A 25881-nucleotide genomic window follows, 5' to 3' on the forward strand; every position below is an offset into this window, starting at 1 on the left:
GAACTAATTCACTTACGCGCGCGCTCAGAGGTCTCAAATCGAGTAGGAGGACTGTAAAATGGCGCATTGTTGTTGCAGTCGTACATTTTGAAAGCTAGCTTGCAAGCTGATCGAGTTAGTTAGCCTGTCACACCAACCGATTATGCAACTTTAGCTTATTTATTTTTTATTTTAAGTGTTTACCATATGCTTGCATGTTTCTCGTTTGAGTTCAAACGCTAGCTAGCATTAGCGACATTAGCTGCTAGCACAACAACACATATTCCTTCTTCTGTTTCCGCACAAGCGATCTGGTCGAAAATGGGTTATTTGAAACTAATAGAGATCGAAAACTTCAAATCTTACAAGGGCAGGCAAATCATCGGTCCCTTTCACAAGTTTACCGCGATTATTGGACCCAATGGATCCGGTAAGTAGTGGCCAATCAACATTGCAAGTAGGCTATCTAGCTAATGCTAACACTACTGTACTGCTAGACCTAGCTAGATTGCTAGCTAATGTTAGTTTAGCCGGGTTGACTATTTGCATCAATGCATGCATGGGCGACTATACTTGTTACGTTGTCGATAACGACAGCATATGAACACTTGCTTTCTATTTAATATTAGCACAATTTTTGTTGTTGTTGCTATAACTGTAGCTAGCTAGCCACGGGTCCAAAACGTTTTGCTATGATAAACATTTCCCTCACTGACAAATTAAATTGTAATTGTCACATGCGCCGAATACAACCTTACAGTGAAATGCTTACTTACAAGCCCTTAACCAACAATAGAGTTAAGAAAATACCAACAACAAAAAAAGTAAGAGATAAGAATAACTCATGTTTAGAGCAACAGTAAATAACAATAGCGGGGCTATATACAGGGGCGAGGTACATATTAACAAAATTACATGTAGGTAGGGTTATTAAAGTGACTATGCATAGATAATAACAGAGTGTGTGGTGGGGGGATGCAAATAGTCTGGTAGCCATTTGATTAGCTGTTCAGGAGTCTTATGGCTTGGGGGTAGAAGCTATTTAGGAGCCTCTTGGACCTAGACTTTGCGCTCCGGTACTGCTTGCCAGAACAGTCTATGACTAGGGTGGCTGGAGTCTTTGACAATTTTTTTAGGGCCTTCCTCTGACACTGCCTGGTATAGAAGTTCTGGATGGCAGGAAGCTTGGCCCCAGTGATGCACTGGGCGGTACGCACTACCCTCGGAGGCCGAGCAGTTGCCATACCAGGCAGTGATGCAACCTGTCAGGATGCTCTCGATGGTGCAGCTGTAAAACGTTTTGAGGATCTGAAGACCCATGCCAAATCTTTTCAGTCTCCTAAGGGGGAATACGTTTTGTCGTGCCCTCTGGTGACTTTGAATGAGACCTTGCAGGTAGTTGATCTAATAAACATTAGCTAGATCAACAGTTTAATGTAGTCCCAGGCGCCGATCACGTCAACGTCGATTTAAGGCAGCCCCCTCGGAAGACACATTTCGGATTGAATGCATTCAGTTGTGCAACTGATTAGGTATCAACTTATCCAGGTCCTAAGTTATTTACATCCTTTTCCAAGTAAACAATATTTGCAAGACTTGAATAGTTCACTGGCTGACTCCATTGGTTCCCATTCATATTCTCTCCCTCCCAGGCAAGTCCAACCTCATGGACGCCATCAGCTTTGTGCTGGCTGAGAAGACCAGCAACCTGCGTGTGAAGACTCTGAAGGACCTGATCCATGGAGCTCCCGTGGGGAAGCCAGCAGCCAACAGAGCCTTTGTGAGCATGGTGTACCATGAGGACAGCGGGGAAGAGCGCACCTTCACCAGAATCATCATTGGTATGCCACAGCTGTCTCCACATCCAGATGTGATAAACTGTGTGGCTGTGAAGCTTCCCTTAATGTCTGCTAGTCTGAAATGGCACTCAAATCCCTCATAGTGCATTACTTTTGATGGGTCCTGGTCAAAAGTAGTGCACTATATAGGGAATAGGGTGCCATTTTGGACAGACCCTTGATATTCTGATCTCTTGTCGGATAGCCATAACTATCACACATCTTCTCTGTGTGTCAGGCTCGTCATCAGAGTACCGTATCAACAGTAAGGTGGTGAATCTGGCAGAGTACAGCGAGGAGCTGGAGAAACTAGGAATCCTCATCAAGGCCAGGAACTTCCTCGTCTTCCAGGTGAGAACTGATACAAACAGTAACATACACACACAGTAATAGTCACATGCAAAAACAATATATATATATATATCTACCTATATATTGTTTTGTGTAAGTAGACAGATTTTCTCGATCTTCATATAAAATATACACTACATATGCACATGCAAACAATTTGCATATTTGAGCAGAATATGTGTAGAGCTTCCTTAAAAGCGAATAAAATCAAATGTTATTTGTCACGTGCTGAATACAACCGGTGTAGACCTTACAGTGAAATGCTTACTTACAAGCCCTTAATCAACAATGCAGTTCAAGAAATAGTTGATCAAATATTTACTAAATAAACTAAAGTAAAAAAGTAATACAAGAAATGTACGTAACAATAACAAGGGGGTACCGAGTGACTGTGCAGGGGTACAGGATAGTCGAGCTAAAGTGACTATGCATGGATAATAAACAGTGAGTAACAGCAGTGTAAAAACAAAAGGGGGGGGGGGGGGTCAATGTAGATAGTCTGGGTGGCCATTTGATTCGTTGTTAATTAGCAGTCTTATGGCTTAGGGGTAGAAGCTGTTAAGGAGCTTTTTGGTCCTAGACTTGGAGCTCCGGTACCGCTTGCAGTGCGGTAGCAAAGAGAACACTCTTTGACCATTTTTTGGGCCTTCCTCTGATACCACCTGGTATAGAGGTCCTGGATGTCAGGAAGCTTGGCCCCAGTGATGTACTGGGCCGTACGCAATACCCTCTTTTAACGCCTTGCGGTCAGATGCCGAGCAATTGCCATACCAGGCGGTGATGCAACCGGTCAGGAGGCTCTCGTTGGTGCAGCTGTATAACTTATAGCTGGTAGAAATTAGGTAAAATGGATTTAAGTTGCCTGCAATAAAGTCCCCAGCCACTAGAAGCGCTGCTTTTGGGTGAGCATTTTCTTGTTTGCTTATGGCCTAATACAGCTGGTTGAGTGCGGTCTTTGTGCAAATAGACAGCTACGAATAATATAGATGAGAGCTCTCTTGGTGAGAGAACCCTAGAGACTGTTTGTCCATGGACCTCGCTTACTCTGTTTAAGACTGTGTTCGTAACCTCTAACCTCTATGTATTCCTCAATCAGGGTGCGGTGGAGTCGATAGCCATGAAGAACCCTAAGGAGCGTACTGCTCTGTTTGAGGAGATCTCCCGGTCTGGGGAGCTGGCTCAGGAGTACGACCGTAGGAAGAAGGAGATGGTGAAGGCTGAGGAGGACACCCAATTTAACTACCACCGCAAGAAGAACATCGCCGCTGAACGCAAAGAGGCCAAGCAGGAGAAAGAGGAGGTATGGAAGACAGCCAGTCAGATAGCATCCTTCTCTTCTCACGAGAGCTCACTCACACTTCCCATCTGTAGGTAGAAGGTAATATTGAGACAGATTGATAGACCCCATTATTTTTGCAATTCGCCCTACAACACAAAAAAACTTTTATTAAAAAAAAAAATGTTTCAATAAAAATTGCCACCATTTGCAAACCTTCTATGTAGTTTTGATGTATCATTCACACTTTTTCCCTCCCCCTCTCCAGGCTGAGCGTTACCAGCGTCTGAAGGACGAGGTGGTGAAGGCCCACGTCCAGATGCAGCTGTTCAAGCTGTACCACAACGACGCCGAGATCGACAAGCTGAACCGCGAGCTGTCGCACCGCAACAAGGAGATCGACAAGGACCGCAAGAAGATGGACCACGTGGAGGAGGAACTGAAGGAGAAGAAGAAAGAGCTGGGGAGGATGATGAGAGACCAACAGACTGTGGAGAAAGAGATCAAGTGAGTGGGGATGGAGGGAGGGAGAGCTGGGGAGGATGATGAGAGACCAACAGACGGTGGAGAAAGAGATCAAGTGAGTGGGGATGGAGAGCTGGGGAGGATTGAGAGACCAGCAGACTGTAGAGGAGGTCAAGTGAGTGGGGATGGAGGGAGGAAGAGCTGGGGAGGATTGAGAGACCAGCAGACTGTGGAGAAAGAGATTAAGTGAGTGGGGATGGAGGGAGGAAGAGCTGGGGAGGATTGAGAGACCAGCAGACTGTAGAGGAGGTCAAGTGCGTAGGGAGGGAGCAGGGGGAAATGGGGACAGGCTGTGAAGAAGAGCCTAAGAATACGATAGACCAGGTGGAATTGTTGCCATTTTGGAAGTTAACGGATTTAATATCTTAACCTTTTCCACTCCCTCTTCCAGGGAGAAGGATGCTGAACTGAACCAAAAGCGTCCGCAGTACATCAAGGCCAAAGAGAACACCTCCCACAAGATCAAAAAACTGGAGGCAGCCAAGAAGTCCCTCCAGAACGCCCAGAAGCTGTACAAGAAGAGGAAGGGGGACATGGATGAGTTGGAGAAAGAACAGGGCGCTGTGGAGATGGCCCGGCAGGAGTTTGACGACCGCATGGAGGAGGAGGCCCAGAGCCAGGGACAGGACCTCACACTGGAGGAAAACCAGGTTGGAGCCTATGAACGGTCATGAGGGTGTTCCTAAGTTAAATATGAATGGTCACGGGGAGATAGACTGGGATCCTATGAAAGGTTACAGCGGACTATCAGGCAGCAGTGTTGCCTCAGTGAGGGATGTATGGGAAGGTCGCTGGTTCATCTCCCAGGTTAGCCAGACTTACTATCTCTCAAATATGTAGGTGAATATTCTATACTCGCCACCTTCCTCCCGCTCTCCCCAGGTGAAGGCCTACCACCGTCTGAAGGAGGAGGCCAGTAAGCGGGCGGCCACTCTGGCCCAGGAGCTGGAGAAGTTCAACAGAGACCAGAAGGCCGATCAGGACCGGCTCGACCTTGAGGAAAGGAAGAAAGTGGAGACCGAGGTAAAAGGATGAGGACGATACGGAATACAGGGTTGTGTTCGTCGGGGCACGCAATGTAAAAAGAGAGCTTAACGTTATTAATATGTTACATCTGCAGGCCAAGATCAAGCAGAAGATCCGTGAGATAGAGGAGAACCAGAAGCGTATTGAGAAGCTGGAGGACTACATTACCACCAGCAAGCAGTCTCTGGATGAACAGAAGAGAATGGAGGAGGAGCTGACTGAGGAGGTGGAGGGGGCCAAGAAGAGGATCGACGAGATCAACCTGGAACTCAACCAGGTACTGGAACACTTATCTGTCAGTCTGTCAACCAATCCAAGCTATTGGTTGATCCTGAAACGCACCGGGGGAAAGTTAAAACATTTTGTGTTGACATTGCATGATAACTGTATCAGAATTGCTCATCTGGAAGAGGAAAGAAAATGATACATTTTCAGTTTTGCTTGTCTCCTGTGGGGTTTGCTGCTACGTAGATTGGTAGCAAATGGCAAGTCCCAGGACCATGTCATATCAGTCGACATTGCCTGAGGACATTTGACTGACATCTTATCTCTGTTCCCTAGGTGATGGAGCAGCTGGGCGACGCCAGGATTGACAGACAGGAGAACAGCAGGCAGGCACGCAAAGCAGAGATCATGGAGAGCATCAAGAGACTGTATCCCGGGTCGGTGGTAAGACTACGGGCACCTACAGATGCAGAGTTTGGGCTGGGGAATGTCAGTTGGCATAGGGCAACCACCAAGTATTAAGAGATTCTACGCTGGATCTGTGCTAAAATTACTGGAGGCTGCAGCTAGCATAGTTAGCACACAGTTAGCTGTAAAGGCTAGAGGCTACCAAACAAAGCAGAGATCATGGAGAGCTTCGAACTCTATCCCGGATCTGTGGCGGGACTGGGGACTGGAGGCATTGTAAGCAATAGGACAACCAGAGTAAGCTATCTATGCCTGTCACTGGGATGCCCTCTTCCTTCTCTGTTTTACTCTCCCTGCAACTGCTCACTGTTCCTGTCTTCTAGACATGTTTCTTCCCTCAGAATATTGACGTGGCCGTGAAGTGGTTTTGACACATTCCAGCGCTCTCTCCCTCTTCCCCGCAGTACGGCCGCCTGATCGACCTGTGCCAGCCCACTCAGAAGAAGTTTCAGATCGCTGTGACCAAGGTGCTGGGCAAGAACATGGACGCCATCATCGTGGACTCGGAGAAGACCGGCAGAGACTGTATCCAGTACATCAAGGAGCAGCGAGGAGAGCCGGAGACCTTCCTGCCCCTCGACTATCTGGAGGTAACACACTGGGGGAAGACTTAAGGGGACTGGTCACTTACACATGGGACTCCACGATGGCATTATGTCCATGTGAACACAGACCCGTATCAGTCCGGTCTATTGATCTCCGGCTCTGTGCTCGTGTCAGTCTTAACGGTCCGTGTCTCCAGGTGAAGCCTACAGATGAGAAGCTGCGTGAGCTGCGCGGCGCCAAGCTGGTGATCGATGTGATCCGCTACGAGCCGCCTCACATTAAGAAGGCCCTGCAGTACGCGTGTGGTAACGCACTGGTCTGCGAGAACGTAGAGGACGCTCGGCGCATCGCCTTCGGAGGGCCCTACAGACACAAGGTAGGAGGAAAACGCACGCACACTGATGCATACACACACACACACACACACACACACCGTAGTGTTTTCAACAAGCACATGGAGTAGCCAGCCAAATAGAAAAAGTAGCCAGCCCGGAAATGAAATTCTCTATTTTGTTGGCCTCTGGTACATTCTAATGCTAGGTTGTATTTTCTACCAGCAACTATCAGGAAAAAACACAAATCGTTTTTTTCGTACTTTTACAGGGTTAGTATCAGCAGTTGTTGTACTATACAGGGTTTCCGTATACTGGATTCATATGCAGCCAATTGAAAAGCAGCCTAGTTAATTTAAGTGGAAAAACAAGGCGCTAGGAGAAATGCACTGTGCACAGACACAAGGTACCCACACACCTTGAGTGGAAGATGTGCTCTGACTCCTCTCTTTCCCTCTACCTCCCTCCAGACAGTGGCCCTGGACGGTACTCTGTTCCAGAAGTCCGGTGTGATCTCTGGGGGTGCTAGTGATCTGAAGGCTAAGGCCAGGCGCTGGGATGAGAAGGCTGTGGACAAACTCAAGGACAAGAAGGAGAAACTCACTGAGGAACTCAAGGTAAGCAGTCACTCTGGCCACTGGGGTCTTGAGCATCATCACCATCATCATAACATGTTATGGCGCTCAAAGAATTCCAGTCACACATCCCTTTGGTTATGAGGTAGGATGCTCCAAATCACAATCTTCCCTCTTGTTTTCCGGCACTGGGAAAATTTCAGGTCTGTTGATCACAAACTTGAACATTGAAAATTCGGTGTAACTTCCGGCGCGTTTAACTGTGAAAACTAAGGGTGTACCTGCTTTTAGGTTAGTTTTAACACTGGTCAAGCAGGCTACTGTGGCTATTTTATAACAATGCAGGTCTACCAGAGTGGCCTACCATCAAAAACAATGGAGAAATGCATTCCATAACATTTTAACATGGAAATAGCTGTTCCATCATTCAGCCTACAGTAGCAGCTGATGTGAAAAAACACACAGGGCTTGACATGAACCTGTTTATCCACTTGTCTGTCAGACAAGGTGGTGACTGAACAGGTTGTTGTGTTTTGTAAGAAGCCACTTTACAAAATATAGAATGTGTCATTATTCCCATACCATAATCACAGAGAATCAGTCAAATTATACTACTCACTGTCTCAAAATACAACACTGCCCCTTTAAGACAAAAAAAGCTATTTTACCTGACTCTCATTTCAAAGATTTCTGGAAACACACATTGTGCTCTTGTAGGAAGCAAATAGTCCCCCCTTGCTGACTGATCTATAATTGGGCTAATAACTCACTAACTACTAACGGATATGAACAAATGTGCACATGTGGCGCTCGCTTTGATCTCTAAAAAAATCCACACAAAAAACAAGCTCAAAAAACGACCACTCATGCTGTAAACACAGCAGTCTTGCATAATTTGTTTTTTTTCTCTCTCGGTATGTTGAATTGAAAGTGGATAATATTGTGTTGATTCGATCACAATTCCCACAGTAAAGGGAAACGTTGATAGTGTTAACTGAACTTCACTCAACTTTCCGGAGTTTTGATCTTGTGCGGGCTGATAATTCTTCTGCGTGGCATAGAGGGAATATTGCTCATAACATATTACCCTACTTATAACATATATTAATATGAAACTTAAGTACCGTAAAAACCTATTTTACTTATCTGTTATCAAGCTGCAGTTGGATAAGCAGCCTAATGTATCTATTAGAACATTGTCAAGGCTGATAACTGAACACAAGCACTGCGATAACCATGATGCCTCTCTGAAAGGAACAGGACTACAATAACAATGGGGCATCTCTCTCTCTCTCTTTCTGGGTGTAGGAGCAAATGAAGGCTAAGAGGAAGGAGGCAGAGCTGCGCCAGGTTCAGTCTCAGGCCCACGGCCTCCAGATGAGGCTGAAATACTCCCAGAGCGACCTGGAGCAGACCAAGACCCGACACCTCTCCCTCAACATGCAGGTATGGATGTGTAGCAACACAGTGTCTGTTCGTTTTGCGGTAGCCCTAAACCAAGGGTCTGAAACCTGTGGCTCTGGAGCTGCTTGTGGCCTTTTTATGTGATGTGATCTATAATGATTTATTTAAAGTCATCAATAGAGGTTTCTACTGCACAATGTGTGTGTCAGTAGGGTTTCTAGAACCCCGTAGACACACTGTTGTGATTGCAATAGACTAGCTTGAAGTCCTTTTCCCATCCCCCGTAGGAGAAATCCAAGCTGGAGAGTGAGCTGGCTAACTTCGGCCCTCGCATCAACGACATCAAGAGGATCATCCAATCCCGTGAAAAGGAGGTCAATAATTTGAGAGACCGGATGAACGTTGTGGAAGATGAGGTGTTTATCGAGTTCTGTAAGGAGATTGGGGTCAGGAACATCAGAGAGTTCGAGGAGGAGAAGGTGAAGCGGCAGAACGAGATCGCCAAGAAACGGTAAGTCACTCCGTTGCGTCAATGTCAAATCAAACTTTATTTGTCACATGCGCCAAATACAACAAGTGTAGACATTACCGTGAAATGCTTAGTTACAAGCCCTTAACCAACAGTGTAGTTCAAGAAGAGTTAAGAAAATATTTACCAAAATACCAAAAAGTACTGAGTCAATGTGCAGGTTAGTTGAGGTAATATGTACATGCAGGTAAAGTGACTATGCGTACATGATAAACAGTGAGTAGCAGCACTGTAAAAATGGGGGTGGGGGGGGTCAATGCAAATAGTACGATTAGCTATTAATCCTTTTGGACCTAGACTTGGTGCTCAGGTACTGCTTGCTGTGCAGTAGCAGAGAGAACAGTCTATGACTAGGGTGGCTGGAGTCTTTGGTCATTTTTAAGGCCTCTGACACTGCCTGGTATAGAGGTCCTGGGTGGCAGGAAGATTGGCCCCAGTGATGTACTGGGCCGTACGCACCAACCTATGTAGCGCCTTGCTGTCGGAAGCTGAGCAGTTGCCATACCAGGCGGGGATGCAACCAGTCAGGATCCTTTTGATGGTGCAGCTCTAGAACGTTTTGAGGATATGCCCCATGCCAAATCTTTTCAGTCTCCTGAGGGGGAATAGGCATTGTGAATGTGAACCTGTTTCTGTGTGCTGTCTCTTTAGGCTCTTCCTCAATTCATCTTCCTTTCATTCCTCACATCCTCTCACCTGTTTCTTAAAACGCAAAGGTCTGAGGGGGAAGGGAAGGGAGAGGAAGAGAGAGAGAGAGAGAGAGAGACTTTGAGTGTGTTAACCTAACGTCATCCATTTTGTGACCTTTAGGCTGGAGTTTGAAACCCAGAAGACTCGTCTGGGCATCCAGCTGGACTATGAGAAAAACCAGCTGAAAGAGGACAAGGAGAAGGTCATGATGTGGGAGCAGACTGTCAAGAAGGACGAGGCGGAGATAGAGCGACTCAAGAAGGTAAAGGGAGATTAACATAAACGGCTTCCGAACTAAGTCTTGAAATGTGCTTCTTCACCTGCATTGCTTGCTGTTTGGGGTTTTAGGCTGGGTTTCTGTACAGCACTTTGAGATATCAGCTGATGTACGAAGGGCTATATAAAATAAATTTGATTGATTGAAATTTGATTGAAATGTGCAGTTGCACACTCCCACTCAATGGATTTAACAATGGCGGAAACTCTGTCCAACCACCCGTCCACCAATCCAATGCTTTTATATCCATGACGAGGAGTGTGCACGCCTCGGGTGAAGGGAGGAGACTCGGGACGCAGCCTAAATTCTTAGACCGGTGGCTCTAATCAAATGTGTACTCTCTTTGTTAGGTGAGATTGGATGGTTTTTAAACTTTTTTTCCCTCTCTCCCTGTGTCCCTTTCCCAGGAGGAGCACCGCCACATGAAGATCATCGACGAGACCATGGCCCAGCTGCAGGACCTGAAGAACCAGCACCTCACCAAGAAGTCCGAGGTCAACGACAAGAACCACAACATGGAGGAGATACGCAAGAAACTGGGAGGAGCCAACAAGTGAGTCGCAAAACATAGACGCTTGCGCCCACTCAAACTCCCATCCTCTTTTTCTGCCCGTTTCTGAAAGGCACACATTTCTTACTTACTACATTATTCTTGTATGTGATTTAAAAAAGAAATAACCGTTTGTAGCATTGCCATTTGGTTTGTGTTCAACAATTGTGTGTTTGTGTTTACCTTAGGGAGCTGACCCAGAAAGACGGTTACTCGTTTTGTAGCGTTGCAGTTTGCGGCGGTATTGTTTGACCCCGATGTGTGTTATTCCCCCAGGGAGCTGACCCAGCTGCAGAAGGAAGTGACGGCCATCGAGACCAAGCTGGAGCAGAAACGCAGCGACCGCCACAACCTGCTGCAGGCCTGTAAGATGCAGGACATCAGACTGCCTCTACGCTCTGGGACCATGGACGACATCGGCCAGGGAGAGGTACTAAACACACTCGCTCTCTCCACGGGAAACGTATGTTTACATTGCCAAAGCAAGTGAAATAGATAATCAACGATAAAAAAAACCATTACTCACAAAATAAATAAAGACATTTCAAATGTCATCATGTGCAAGTAGTTAAAGTACAAAAGGGAAAATAAATGGGTTGTATTTACAGTGGTGTTTGTTCTTTACTGGTTGCCCTTTTCTTGTGGCAACAGGTCACAGATCTTGCTGCTGATATGGGAGTTTCTTCTTTGTGGGTCTGTGTAATCTGAGGGAAATCTCTGTCTCTATGGTCAAACATTTGGCAGGAAGTTAAGAAGTGCAGCTCAGTTTCCACCTCCTTTTGTAGGCAGTGTGCGCGTAACCTAAGGCGGCCTTCACCAATAAAAAGGCTGTGGTCACTGAGCCTGTACATAGTCAAAGCTTTCCTTAAGTTTGGGTCAGTCTACAGAGGTCTGTTTAGGGCCTAATAGCATTCTAGTTTGATCTTTTTGAAATATATATATATATATATATATATTTATATATATTTTTTTTTTACCAATGTGTTACATAATTATCTTGTTGTTTCTCTCTCTGTGTGTAGGGGAGCTCCCAACAGGAGGAGTCTAGCAGCAGTCAGAGAACGTCCAGTACTGTCCTGGCTAAAGAGGCTCTCATAGAGATAGACTACAGCATCCTGTCTGAAGACCTCAAGGTAAGACATACACCCGTGCGTGAACCCTGCATACTAAGGCTATGTCGGGGAGTGTGCAAGTGCACACTTTGGGAGAAGTGTGCAGAATTGGGACGCAGTTCATCTCCCCCATAGACTGTGGGGGACTGTATGTGTAAAATTGTCTGTTTCAGCCATGATTCAATACCCAGCGGTTGTTTTTTTTGTGTGAGTTTGAAATGTAGTGTGAGTCGCCTAACATATTTGTCTGCTGTTTCTCAGGACGCGCTGGCGGAGGATGAGATCAAGGCAGAGATGCACACGCTGCAGCAACGTCTCAACGAGCAGCAGTCCATACTGCAGAGAATCAGCGCACCCAACATGAAGGCCATGGAGAAACTAGAGTCCGTCAGGGACAAGTTCCAGGAGACCAGCGACGGTACGGAGGAGAATGAGTCTGAGGACGTGGACTAACTTTTACCGTCGCTCTCCTGGCGAATGTTACCGAAACAACAGGGAAGGATGCGTCTTCATTTGCGTAATGTGTTCACGGTGCTCTATTCTGCATTCCAGAGTTTGAGGCGGCCCGTAAGCGAGCCAAGAAGGCCAAGCAGGCGTTTGAGCAGATCAAGAAGGAGAGGTTTGACCGCTTCAACGCCTGTTTTGAGGCTGTATCCACCAACATCGATGAGATCTACAAAGCCCTGTCACGCAACAGCTCTGCCCAGGTACTGTCCCTCAGCAATACTCCATAGTAGTACTGTACCATACGCAAACGGCTCTGCCCAGGTACTGTCCCTCAGCAATACTCCATAGTAGTACTGGACCATACGCAAACGGTCTGAAACGTAGTCAAACTAGCTACAAACTGTATTATGTGGTATTTGCATTAACATAGGGGTCATTCCATATGAAATCAATGGTCTGTTTGACTGCACCCCTTTGGATTTGAGCAAAACTTTTGTCGGTGTGTTGATGTTGTGTTCCTTCATCCCAGGCCTTCCTTGGGCCGGAGAACCCCGAGGAGCCTTACCTGGATGGGATCAACTATAACTGTGTTGCCCCTGGTAAGCGGTTCAGACCCATGGACAACCTGTCTGGAGGGGAGAAGACTGTAGCTGCCCTGGCTCTGCTGTTCGCCATACACAGCTACAAGCCGGCCCCGTTCTTCGTCCTGGACGAGATTGATGCCGCGCTGGACAACACCAACATTGGCAAGGTCTGTGTCAAACCCTGCCGCGTGAACGATCGTTGTTAATGTATTGAAATACCTTTGTTGTTCACGATGTCGTTGTCCTGAAATCTCGCTAAAACCACTATCAGTATAAAATGGCACCCTATTCTTGATGTAAGTGCACTAATTTTAAAGTAGTGCACTATATATTGTAGGGATAGGTTGGAGATGTCTGATGTGTTGTCGATCCACGTTATCCAGATGACTATGTTATGTCATGACCATGCTGTTATGTCATGGCCATGCTGTTATGTCATGGCCATGCTGTTATGTCATGGCCATGCTGTTATGTCATGACCATGCTGTTATGTCATGACCATGCTGTTATGTCATGGCCATGCTGTTATGTCATGACCATGCTGTTATGTCATGACCATGCTGTTATGTCATGACCATGCTGTTATGTCATGACCATGCTGTTATGTCATGACCATGCTGTTATGTCATGACCATGCTGTTATGTCTAATACTGTCCGTCTATGCAGGTGGCCAACTATATCAAAGACCAGTCAGTGAACACTCAGGCCATAGTGATCTCTCTAAAGGAAGAGTTCTACACCAAGGCTGACTCTCTCATCGGGGTCTATCCAGAGGTACAGACGCAACAAAACACACCTATCCATAAAGCCTTGTAATGCTTCGCTTTCACATAAAAACGTCTTGACATTTTTCTCTCACATTTTAGGTAATAGAATGAATGTAGCTATGTATGCTAACTGTTTTCTGAAATGAGGGCAAAACTGACAGCGTCACTCTCCCCCCTCCCCCCCCCACACAGCAAGGAGATTGCGTCATCAGTAAAGTACTGACCTTTGACCTGTCGGTGTACCCTGACGCAAACCCCAACCCCAACGAGTAGGACATCACACAGAGGAGAGGAGCAAAATGACAGGCATACCTTTTAACTCAGTGGCATTTTGACGTTCTGGTTAACCAACTGAACCAGGGTCATATTCATTAGTGCAGGCAACCGAAAATGTTTTAAAACATTTTTGTAACTGAGAAGCATTTTTTGTGTTTCTTATTGGACAAGTCCAGCTAGTCCCTAACTGTTTCTGCCTAATGAATATGACCCAAATCGCTCGTGTCCATGGATGGCAAATGTAGCTAATAATGTGTTCTGTGGTGTGTTGGTTGTAATCGTGGATCAAACATCCATTAGCTAATAGATGTTGTTTGCTATCATGTTTTTAAAAATAATTTCTGTATTTTTGGAGTATATTAGGATTAGAAAATGTGTGCTATTTCTGAATGGAGTGGGAGAGGGTGAGACAAGTTACAGCAGCTGCAAGTTGTTATTTCTGGAAAGCTTCACCTTGAATATAATGTGCATTTATACAATTTGAATCTTTTAATTTGGAACCATGTGAGTATTGTATTCCAGGACAAGGTTATATGAGGCTTAGACGAATTGTAAAATGATTTGGAAATCATGCCTTGTTGACAATTTGTGTATTTGTATCAGGCTTTTGTCCCTCAGACGGTAGAAACCTGCTGACAATGATAATGTATTACATGTAACCATTATGCTTTTTTCTTGTTTTTTTGGTCTCATAAATGTTTTCTACTAATCTCTTTCCCTTTCTTCAAATTCTTGCTTTCTGTTATTTCACTGGTTTATCTAATGGAAGTATCTGAAATTCTGCTATTTTCTACTTTGTGTTCAGCCTGTTTTTTTTTTTGTTTTTTTTCTCCCCTACTTATTGTGCTACTTAAAAAAAAAAAAACTTTTCTGAATTGTGTCAGGGTTGGAAGACCCTTAGGTCCCATTAGGTGGCCACTTCATTCCCAGTCAGATGTCATCTGACCATTTTAAAATCCCCACGTCTAACTAGCCTGTATCCAAGCTGAATTTTCAACCCTAAAATATACGTGAAGTGAAACGAAACAACTCTGTTTAGATCGGGCTACCAAGCCACCTGTTAGTTTTACCAGACAGGCTCTGAGCCTTTCCCCAAATGTCCTGGTTTTCCAGAAAATCCTGTTGGAAGTTACCCTGGAATCAGGAGGGAACATGCAGTAAATTCAGGAATCCTCCAAATTGGAATTTGGGGGAAGTTACCAAATTATTATATTTAAAAATAAAAATCTAATCATGACCTAATTTAATACGAGGCAAATCGCAGCTGTTTTAATTATCTTATTGGATATAAACTGTGATGAGATCATGAAACTCCATTTGGGAAATCCATCGAATTTGACCACCTTGTTAGATTAGCTGCTTCCTCTGAAGAGGGGAACAACTGGTGAACATGACTTAAGACCAGAAGGATGAAAAGCAGTCCTTTTATTGTTATTAATATTACGTTAGGTGCATGTTCTTATCCAATCTTTATGAATTGTATCACTAAAGTGAGGGTCAATTTATAAAGGTGAGGAAGGTTTATGAGTTTAGCCCTATTGACTTGGGGATGGAGTCTGCTTTAAAAGTGTCCCCCTGCCTCTCTGTTTTTTAAAATCGGTCCAGGGCCAATGGGAAATGTAATTATCCGTTTTAAGGGTCAGTTTTGCATAAGACACGTTTATTCCATTGACATTGTATCGATTATTTTTTAGTTAATAAAATATACTATTTTAACTTGTATTCTAATTGTGTATTTGTGGTAGAAGTAGGTTGAACCCTTTCATTACTAAGTTTAGTGTTCGGTCCCTGTGTTTTATAACTTTTATTCATCCCACGGGTATGTGTGTTTTGAGGCAGGACTTTCCGGTTCATAAGGGTGAGCGGAGTGTACGTATGCTTTGACATGCCAAAAGTATTGCCTCAGTTTTCTCCCAGCACGAGTATGAAGGAGCGGTTATTCAAATTTGACATGTCTTTCCCTGAGGCTCCCTCTAGTGGCCAACCATTACATTTGTCGTATCACGTTTTTCAGCACCATTTGAGCAAACTCATGCTTCTTGCGTTGTGTTGTAAACAGCCGGCCACGTCTCAACCCTGATGGTACTTAATCCTTGTGTACATTTTTTTATTTCTGCAGATAACCAGTGCTCGACTTTGGGACGGAGTTCACCGGAGCAGAGTACTGGCATCTAATGTTCTACTGCTTGAGCTCTAAAATATTAGCTCAAAAGTATTGTGGGGTTCCTGCACCTAAACAGTACTGGCACCCAAAATGAGTACCAGAACCTATTTCAGTCCAAGTCAAGTACGGCACATTACAACAACAAAAAATCAAGTAAACCAAAGTGATGTATATTTTGGATGTTTTATTTGTTTTGCCAGTTTAAGCTCCATCTGACTGACATGAAGAACAAAAAAAAACATTTTGTTGAAAGGCACATATTAGAAGATGGGTTTACTTGATATAGCAGGGTTAGAAGCTGTCCCACCCACTACTTAATGTCTGATTTATGCAGCGTTATCTTTTTAAAGACCAACTGGTTTCTAAGGCAGAAATGGCCAACGAGGATGATGAAGTGAAAACTAACTCCTTTAGGACCTGTTAAGGTAACTAAATAAAAATAAACAGACCTGGGGTGAATCTCAAATGTATTTTCCTTGATTCGGTCATTCTTAGCATCCTCAAAACGTCAGATCTTCTCCAATGCTCTCCTTGCTTGCAACTTACATTTTCAGGAGAAGGTGAGGAAAGAGCTCGCAAGGAATCGAGCAAATTACTTTTGAGATCCTTCCCCAGACAAAAAAATGTGCAAAGTTGTTTTGTACAAAACCAGTTAATCCCCTATGTGGGCTTTCATGCTAAATCCACCATACGCCAGGTATGCTGATATGACTAACAACTCTTGATCAAATCAAATCTAGACTAACTTCAGCACCACTTAAAATCCTGAATCACCTTTTATTACATTTTCTTCTTACTTTCAACTTAATTTTAACCTCTGGTCATTAATACATATGAATCTCATTTAACAAAATCTCTGGTTTGTATTAAATAGAATATCTTCATGAACTACAATGTGATCTGTTAGATAAGTGCTAAATACCAGTAGGGGAGAGTGGGGTAAGTTGAGCCTCGTCTCTAGGAAACCCCAAACAAAATGTATAATTTGACAAAATATTTAGGAAAATGTCATTTTATGGAGTCTGTGAAGGAAGAAACCACATGTAAAAAGTGGTAAGCAAGTTGGGACAAAAAAAACATTTTCAGCTAGTCAAATGAATTTGAGGTTTCATGATGCTTGAATCTAAACCAAAATGTTTGTCTTGGGGTAAGTGAATGTGTTTTCTTCCCCAGCATAATGCAAAGCATTATCACTGGGATATGTTAAAAAGTACTAAGTGTTTGTTAGGCGTTAAGCTTGGGGTAAAATATGATTAAAAGACAAACAGTGATTGTCATTGTGTTTGGAAATAAAGGTAGACATGGTTTTAAAAAGGTCATGGTAATATTTCATTCAGTACAGAAATGTGTTGGTGGCTTAACCCGGGGTAAGTTGTGCCAAGAGACATCTTGTCCAAAAACACAGTGATGTTTTCCAAAACTAATTTTTACACACGAATTCTGACTATTTCAAGGGATGTGCAACATTCTGAAATATATGTAGATACCTTTTGTTAGAAATAATATATTTCCCTTTACAGAGTGATGCTGAAAGAAACACTTACCCCACTCTCCCCTATACACTTATTTCAGTGAGTATTCAAACATTGATAATACAATAATAATGAATAAATTAAAAGTACAAAGAAATGTCCAACACATTTTAAAAAAGAAAATAAACTTTGTCTTTAAAAAGTGCCCAAATCCACAGTGGGAGGAGGTTGAGCATCAAGGAAAGTGTTTTACAAGTCTCGATTAAATGAAGACAAGTGTAAATAAAGTAAAAAGATGGCAAGTCCTCCCTTTAACAACATAAAATGAAGGACGTTGCCTTTAAGAACACAAACAGTGAGGCTCATAGAGATAGACTCATCTTTGTATACTGCTCCATTATAGTGTCTGTGACAGCAGTGCTATTGAGGCTATCTCCATTTTAAAGTAGCTCATGTTCTTCAGTGACTGATTGCTCCCAACTCGTGGGAGTCCCCACCCAGTTAACCACTTTAAAATGGTGGAAGCCCTCAATGGCACTGTCCATGCTAAAAACGGGTGATATCCATGCAGAGTCCTCTATCTCTATGGTGAGGCTTCATCAAAACTGTTTGATGTATCACACCCATTGTGTCAAATGTGTTGTGCATCAGATGTACAACCTGAGTGTGTACTAAGCCTTTCCTTGCATCCTGGATGTTTTAACAGGAGAGACTCTTTTCAAAAGATTGACCTAAACCGTTCAAACGCAACAGTTGCAGTTTTCCCAGATAAATAGAAACTCACTGAAACGCACTCACAGGTGATCCAAAATGGCATCCATTCTTTCTCACCTTTTTTCCCCTTCAGCCCTTGCTGGGACACCCCTGTCTCCACTCACAGACTTTTGCTGCGTTCAAAACGACTGGTAACTCAGAAATCTCAGACTTCCGACTTCAGTGCCTTCAAGACAACTGGGGGGAAAAAAGAGCTTTGACCTCGTTTTTTTCCAGAGTTCCCATTTGTCTTGAAAGCACCATCTGTCACCATGCACACAATACGTGTACAAGTTGCGTGTGTGCGCACGTTGAAGTTTATTGTCATGCGTCTTGTCCTGGAGGCAGAACGGAGCGATAGGCCAGCTGCAAAGTCAAAATGGGCTTTTTGGTCTTAATTTAAGGTTAGGGTTACGTTCAAAATTAGATTTTTTTAATGCTCGCTAGTGACCACTGCAGCGCTGCCTCCAGAACAAGATTCATGACAAAAAAATGCTATCCTGCAGTGTGTACAGGGCATTAGTTAGGGTTTTAGTCAGAAACACAGCAGACTGGACATAGTTGTTCTATCTAACCACTCTATGGAATAGATGATTACGTCAACAAACATAACACAGAAAGAGGTTCATGAACCTGTGCACTCTGTGATAAGTTCTTTTTTAATTTGTTGAAATAAATATGGCAGAACTGAGAAGATTAAAATGTATTACCGTAGCAGAATATTCCTTTTCCTTTGTCGGTTAGTTTTCCATAAGAATCATTAATCTGATTCAAGAATTCAATCAGAATTGACAAGAATCAACCACAGTGGAATAGCATGTTAAAAGCTGAACAGCCAACCAGCTAGAGCCTAGTAACTCGGCCATCAACCCTGGTTAGAGGGCCTGTTTCCTCCAGTCTCCATTGGAAACTATGGTTAGTGGATTGAGCTCATCGCCACGGCAACTAATCAGGATTTGTTAATGCTGCGAGTGTGTGATGTCACCAACTACAACACAGCCTTGTCAAGTCAAGTGTCAATATCATGTCACAAGATAACGCCACTGTCGTCATGGGCACTCCGATGACAGACTCTCTACACTTTGGTGTCTGCCTCTTCCCCCATCAGGGGTTGTTTAAAGGTTGTGACGAGGCGCTTCTTTCTCTGCTCCTGGGGTTTCGGTTTCAGCTCTGTAGACCTAGAGGGCCGGTCGGGGGCGGAAGGGGGCACAGGGATTGGGCTCTTCTTCCTCGTGGCGGAGGTTGCGCGGCCACTGCGCCCGTTGAGGAGGCCCAGGGCCACGTCTTCAAAGTGGGACATGGGCATGCGCATTGCCTCGGCCATTTCATTACGAGTCACCGCCACAAACGAATTGTCATGGGCCAGGTCGCCAAGACCGCCAACCACTAAGACCTGACGGAGGACATGATACGTACATTGATATGATGTTTACTGTTTCAAACATAGGGTCTCAGGGAGGAACCTGGCACAGAGGAAAAACATGGATTTACATATATAGTTTAAATAACTGATTAACAATCTGTCAATCAGTATCAACGTACCTCTTTGATCAGCTGGTCAGCGGCAGGTGCAGACACAGAGCCTCCTGTGGCCCCTTCAGCTTCCTCTGTAGCCTCCCCTTTAGCTTGGGCACAGCTGGGGAGAGACTGGCTCTCACCGTATTTGAGGTCATAGGGGAACTGCAACAACAAAGACAACACTTACAGTTAGGACATTCATGGAACAACAGAATCATGACTCAGCTAAATTCAATCTGTTTTGTCTATGGCAGGGATGGGCAACTCCAGTCCTCAGGGTCCTGATTGGTGTTCCACTTTTGCCCCAGCCACAGCTAACACGACTGACTCCAATATTTAGCTAATATGATCTTCAGTTTAGAATGCAGTTTAGTTTAATCAGCGGTGTTTGCTCGGGATGGAGAAAATGTGTGACACCACTCTAGCCCGCGAGGACTGGAGTTGCCCATCCCTGGTCTATTTAGTGTTTAAATGGGTTGTATGGGGTCTTCAATCTGGTGTGTATTATGTTACCTGAGTGATGTCTGTTCTGATTGGTTTCTGGCTGATCTCAGAGAAGTGTCTGCTATCTACAGGAGACAGACAGAAGAACACACTTATTTATTGTAGGACACAAGAATGACTAAAGAGTATCCAACAGTATGTCAAATATCATGCAGGGTGATGATGATCAGCAGATAGTAGGATTGATTAGGTGAATAGGGCCAGGATTCAATTCCTAGCGCAGCGCACTAGACAGCCGACAATGTGGCTTTTCAGGGCATTTTTTGGGGAGATCACATTCATAGGAAACACTGTGCATGTCAGCTCAAGTGGAGCACGGCCCTTACGCAGATTAAATCCCGGCCTAGGCTGGCTGCGCTCTGTGTCCACTCTGGAATGGTGCCTGCTCACTTTCGGACTCTCCTCTCTCTCATAAGAAAACCTATAAACATAAAAAAATCTATATATAATCATGTAAGCCATGTATCTTATACATACCAGCAAGCAAAGTGTACCGTATCACCCAAATAGTGCTGAATTTGCAAAAGAAGATCATTGATTGATTGGATTCATACAGTGCTTTTCCAGGTTCTCAAAGTGCTTATTAATCTTGGGTCTCCATTCATTTGTTTCTGTGGCAGCAAATGCAGCTTTGGTGGTGCAGCAGCCCTCTACTCATAGATTGTTGTAGCTGTTGTGTTTGGTTGAAGTCAGTAACAGTACTCAATTAGCCTGGGGACGACAATACTTACGCGTTGTTGTTGCTGTTGTGTTTGGTGGGGGTCAGGGGAAAGAACTCTGTATTGGGGAGGAAGACGGAGTCTGAGCGACTGAGGGGCAACTCAGCCTCCTCGGGGCGGTTCTCTGATAGCTGTAGGGGACGCTGGCTAGCCATGTGGGAGGGCGAGACACTGCTGGTCTCTGTGGAGAACGGGTCTGAATAGTCCCCGAACAGACCGCCCTGGCGCTGCACAACCAAACACAAACACTGTGGTTAAAACAACCCAGGCACATCTAAACTCAGCAAAAAAAAGAAACGTCCTCTCACTGTCAACTTAGTTTATTTTCAGCAAACTTAACATGTGTAAATATTTGTATGACCCATAACAAGATTCAACAACTGAGACATAAACTGAACAATTTCCACAGACATATGACTAACATAAATGTAATAACGTGTCCCTGAACAAAGGGGGGGGGGGGGGGTCAAAATCAAAAGTAACAGTCAGGACTATATGGTGTGGCCACCAGCTGCATTAAGTACCGCAGTGCATCTCCTCCTCATGGACTGCACCAGATTTGCCTGTTCTTGCTGTGAGATGTTACCCCACTCTTCCACCAAGGTACCTGCAAGTTTCCGGACATTTCTGGGGGGAATGGCCCTAGCCCTCACCCTCTGATCCAACAAGTCCCAGACATGCTCAATGGGATTGAGATCCTAGCTCTTCGCTGGCCATGGAAGAACACTGACATTCCTTTCTTGCAGGAAATCATGCACAGAACGAGCAGTATGGCTGTGAAGTTATTTGGATTTTTACTAATTATCTTTGAAAGACAGGGTCCTGAATAAGGGACGTTTATATGTTTATCTATCCTGCTCTGATTAAAGATAAAGACTGTGACAGGCTACATTAAATATATGTACGGTGCATTCAGAAAGTATTCAGACCCCTTTATTACGTAACAGCCTCATTTAAAAAAAGATTCTCTCAATCTACACACTGTACTCCATAATGACAAAGTGAAAACTGTTTTTTTATTTGCACATTTCTTAAAAATAAAAAACAGAAATACCTTATTTACATACAGTACCAGTCAAAAGTTTGGACACACCTACTCATTCAAGGGTTTTTCTTTATTTTTACTATTTTCCACATTGTAGAATAATAGTGAAGACATCTACACTATGAAATAACACATATGGAATCATGTAGTAACCAAAAAAGGTATAAACAAATCAAAATCGATTTTAGATTTGAGATTCTTCAAAGTAACCACCCTTTGCCTTGACAGCTTTGCACACTCTTGGCATTCTCTCAACCAGCTTCATGAGGAATGCTTTTCCAACTGTCTTGAAGGAGTTCCCACATATGCTGAGCACTTGTTGGCTGCTTTTCCAACTCATCCCAAACCATCTCAATTGGGTTGAGGTCTGGTGATTGTGGAGGCCAGGTCATCTGATGCAGCAGTCCATCACTCTCCTTGGTTAAATAGCCCTTACACAGCCTGGAGGTGTGTTTTGGGTCATTGTCCTGTTGGAAATAAAATGATAGCCGCACTAAGCGCAAACCAGATCAGATGGCGCATCGCTACAGAATGCTGTGGTAGCCATGCTGGTTAAGTGTGCCTTGAATTCGAAATAAATCACTGACAGTGCCACCAGCAAAGCAACCCCACACCATCACACCTCCTCCTCCATGCTTCACGGTGGGAACCACACATGCAGAGATCATCCGTTAACCTTCTCTGTGTCTCACAAAGACACGGCGGTTGGAACCAAAAATTGTCAAAGGACAGATTTCCACCGGTCAAATGTTCATTGCTCATGTTCTTAGCCCAAGCAAGTCTCTTCTTATTATTGGTGTCCTTTAGTAGTGGTTTCTTTGCAGCAATTTGACCATGAAGACCTGATTCACGCAGTCCAAGCTAAAACCAAGCCATGAGGTCAAATTGTCCATAGAGCTCCAAGACAGGATTGTGTCGAGACACAGATCTGGGGAAGGGTACCAAAAACAATCTGCAGCATTGAAGGTCCCCAAGAACACAGTGGCCTCCATCATTCTTAAATGGAAGAAGTTTGGAACCACCAAGATTCTTCCTAGAGCTGGCCACCTGGCCAAACTGAGCATTTGAGGGAGAAGGGCCTTGGTCAGAGAGGTGACCAATAACCCAATGGTCACTCTGACAGAGCTCTAGAGTTCCTCTGTGGAGATGGGATAACCTTCCAGAAGGACAACCATCTCTGCAGCACTCCAACAAGCGGGCCTTTATGGTAGAGTGGTCAGACGAAAGCCACTCCTCAGTAAAAGGCACATGACAGCCCGCTTGGAGTTTGAAAAAAAGGCATCTAAAGGACAAGATTCTCCGGTCTAGTGAAACCAAAATTGAACTCTTTGGCCTGAATGCCAAGCGTCACGTCTGGAGGAAACCTGGCACCAATTTTTCAGCGGCAGGGACTGGGAGACTAGTCAGGATAGAGGGAAAGTACAGAGATCCTTGATGAAAACCTGCTCCAGAGCGCTCAGGACCTCAGACTGGGGCGAATGTTCACCTTCCAACAGGCCAATGACCATAAGCACACAGCCAAGACAATGCAGCAGTGGCTTCGGGACAAGTCTTTGAATGTCCTTGAGTGGCCCAGCCAGAGCCCGGACTCGAACCCGATCAAAAATCTCTGGAGAGACCGGAAAATAGCTGTGCAGCAATGCTCCCCATCCAAACGAACAGAGCTTGAGAGGATCTGTAGAGAAGAATGGGAGAAACTTCCCAAATACAGGTGTGCCAAGCTTGTAGCGTCATACACAAGACGACTCGAGGCTGTAATCACTGCCAAAGGTGCTTCAACAAACTACTGAGTAAAGGGTCTGAATACTAACGTAAATGTGATATTTCTGTTTATTTTTTTTGCCAAAATATCTAATAACCCGTTTTTGCTTTGCCATTATGGGTATTGTGTGTAGATTGATGAGCGGAAAAAATAATTTAATCAATTTTAGAATACGGCAGTTACGTAACAAAATGTGTAAATGCACTGTATATATACAATATGTTATGATATTGTTTTCAACGTCCTTTTTGTTTATAGTGTGTTGGAACCATATTTACTTCCCCAGATGGGATCATAAAGTTTGCTAAACTAAAGGAAAGTGCTCCGTCGGTGTCTCACCCTGTAGATGCCTTCCTCCAGAGACTCCTCCATGGCTCTCTCCATCTCCTCCTCATTCAGCAGGTCTCCTGAGATGGCCCTGTGGAGCTGTGGAGCTGCCTCCTCCTCTATACTCCTCAGACCAGCCTGGGGAGGAGAGGGAGGAAATGGGAGAGGGACAAACAGAGGAGGAAGATGAGAAAAGAGAGGGTGAGAACATTAAGGATAAATTTCAGACGACCAAAGTGAGGAGCGAAACAAACATGGAGGGTAAAAGAGAGAGACGTAGAGATTACAGTAGAGTTTGAAATGTTCGACACAAGCAGAAGATGATTTGAGGATGATTTTGAAGCCTAAAGATGGTGTGCAGAAAGGTGTACATCCAAACGAGCGTTGGTTGGTGTCAATTGGAATTGAATTCACTCAATTCAGGAAGTGATTTGAATTTTAAATTCTAAATAGAAAAAATGCTTTAAATAATAGTTTCTCTTTTTCAGATGATTGAGAAGTCATTAGAAATAGATGCACTTTTTTCAGTTGAATTGGAAATTCAGTTTAATTACTTCCTGAATTGACAGAATTCAATTCCAATTGACCCCAAACCTGCTATACAACAATGTGAGGGACTTACCTGCATCTCTGGAGCACTCCCATTAGCACTCTTCTTGGTGGGCCGGTAGCCATAGTACTCCTCTTGACGCTTCATAAACTTACGGAAATGATCCTGGATCAGGAAGGTGGCGTAGAACTTTCCCACCGTCACCTCGTCATCTAGGACATATCCCAATAAAACAAAGTGTCAAAACCCAAACAGAGCTAACTGGAGGCAATTGTCTACGTCGTGGTGGACGGATATCTGTCACAACACCCCTGGTAAACGCAATCCGGCTCGAAGGACCTAGATGAAAAGTCACAGAGGAAAGACTTTTGAAAGAGTCAACAGATCAGATCAACTTTGCAGACCAGGGTTCATCTTAGCATGCTGCTCCATTCTAGGGGCTTTTGTACATGACCTTTCAGTTAGGTAGGGTTCATGTAGGGGTCACAGTGAAATGCTCACCTCCGATTGGTGGGATGACCTGGTCCAGCAGTTTCATACTGGTGCGTTTCCAGATCTTCTTTATAATGGCTCTCAACTCTTCATTAGCCTGCTCAAAGTTACCTAGTCAACATAAGACAGGAAAAACAAAGTATTACATAAAAAAACAAACATAAACATGGAATATTATTTATGGTGTCAGACGGGCGCAGTGCTAGAGACAAGACACCTTCGACACCTTCAGTCTTTATCTTGAGGGCAGTCCTGACCAGGGCAAAAAGGGTGGCATTGAAGGTGACTGTGCCATCGCTGTTCAGGGGCATGTTCATGGATATTAAACGCTGTTGTCAGGGAGAAGAGTGGAACGAGAGAGAGTGGACACCAGTGAGAAGATGTACTGTACACATTTTCAGGCACCAAACCACATCCGTGGTACATGGCAATGGTACCCATTTAAATGGCAAACATTTCATCCAAATAACATGACTTACCTTGCAGGCTGAGCGATGCGGACAGAATTTCCCAAAGCCTAGCGGAGGCTGGATCCTTCGCAGTAGTGTTACCACGTCCAGATGTTTTATACGCCCCCTGCAGGACAAGAGGACAAAATACACTTAGGCACATTGATTTAGAGAGAGGAGCTATATATTAGCTTTGGGTACCAAGACTTAGAGCATCAACTACATACAGATGTCAGGTGAAACTCCTACCAACATGAACTTATTGTGGATTGAAAGGGAATGCCATGGGGCATTGTCCCTGCATTCTTGACAGAGGACTAGTCTCTTTAGTGACATAAATAGCTGACC

At 44.3% G+C, this 25881-nt stretch overlaps 2 protein-coding genes across 3 annotated transcripts in view; one reads left to right on the forward strand and one right to left on the reverse strand.

Moving 5' to 3' along the window:
- Positions 1-15: 15 nt before the first annotated feature.
- Positions 16-15500, forward strand: smc1a (structural maintenance of chromosomes 1A). The gene is made up of 23 exons (XM_036946868.1): positions 16-409; positions 1632-1820; positions 2056-2168; positions 3265-3468; positions 3713-3951; positions 4361-4619; positions 4852-4992; positions 5090-5272; positions 5557-5664; positions 6093-6278; positions 6431-6610; positions 7037-7183; positions 8450-8587; positions 8833-9056; positions 9885-10026; positions 10449-10594; positions 10868-11021; positions 11614-11724; positions 11965-12121; positions 12256-12410; positions 12680-12901; positions 13402-13509; positions 13695-15500. Exons 1-23 carry the CDS (start codon positions 301-303, stop codon positions 13773-13775), a joined length of 3696 nt encoding a protein of 1231 aa, XP_036802763.1. The 5' UTR covers positions 16-300; the 3' UTR covers positions 13776-15500.
- A 606-nt stretch (positions 15501-16106) lies between these two features.
- LOC110491948 (dihydropyridine-sensitive L-type skeletal muscle calcium channel subunit alpha-1) overlaps positions 16107-25881 on the reverse strand; it is a 38381-nt gene continuing 28606 nt past the window's right edge. The window contains exons 36-45 of one of the 2 annotated variants that reach the window (XM_036946860.1): positions 25564-25660; positions 25311-25413; positions 25094-25195; positions 24665-24804; positions 24055-24180; positions 20921-21135; positions 20516-20610; positions 20199-20254; positions 19710-19847; positions 16107-19560 (exon numbers count right to left, since the gene is read on the reverse strand). In XM_036946860.1, coding sequence (XP_036802755.1) covers positions 19243-19560; positions 19710-19847; positions 20199-20254; positions 20516-20610; positions 20921-21135; positions 24055-24180; positions 24665-24804; positions 25094-25195; positions 25311-25413; positions 25564-25660 — 1390 coding nt within the window. In that variant the 3' untranslated portion in view covers positions 16107-19242. Of the gene's footprint in view, positions 19561-19709; positions 19848-20198; positions 20255-20515; positions 20611-20920; positions 21136-24054; positions 24181-24664; positions 24805-25093; positions 25196-25301; positions 25414-25563; positions 25661-25881 lie in introns of both variants that reach the window. The other variant, XM_036946859.1, reaches the window with a different exon arrangement.

The sequence above is a fragment of the Oncorhynchus mykiss genome, chromosome 16 (genome assembly GCF_013265735.2).
Source record: "Oncorhynchus mykiss isolate Arlee chromosome 16, USDA_OmykA_1.1, whole genome shotgun sequence".
NCBI lineage: Eukaryota > Metazoa > Chordata > Actinopteri > Salmoniformes > Salmonidae > Oncorhynchus > Oncorhynchus mykiss.

What these genes read in the sequence shown, in the direction of transcription:
- smc1a (XM_036946868.1), top strand. Translation starts at nt 301, where the DNA reads ATGGGTTATTTGAAACTAATAGAGATCGAAAACTTCAAATCTTACAAG. An exon ending in TCAACCTGGAACTCAACCAG is followed by an intron (nt 5,273 to 5,556) that starts GTACTGGAACAC and finishes TCTGTTCCCTAG; the next exon opens with GTGATGGAGCAGCTGGGCGA. An exon ending in AACGAGATCGCCAAGAAACG is followed by an intron (nt 9,057 to 9,884) that starts GTAAGTCACTCC and finishes TGTGACCTTTAG; the next exon opens with GCTGGAGTTTGAAACCCAGA.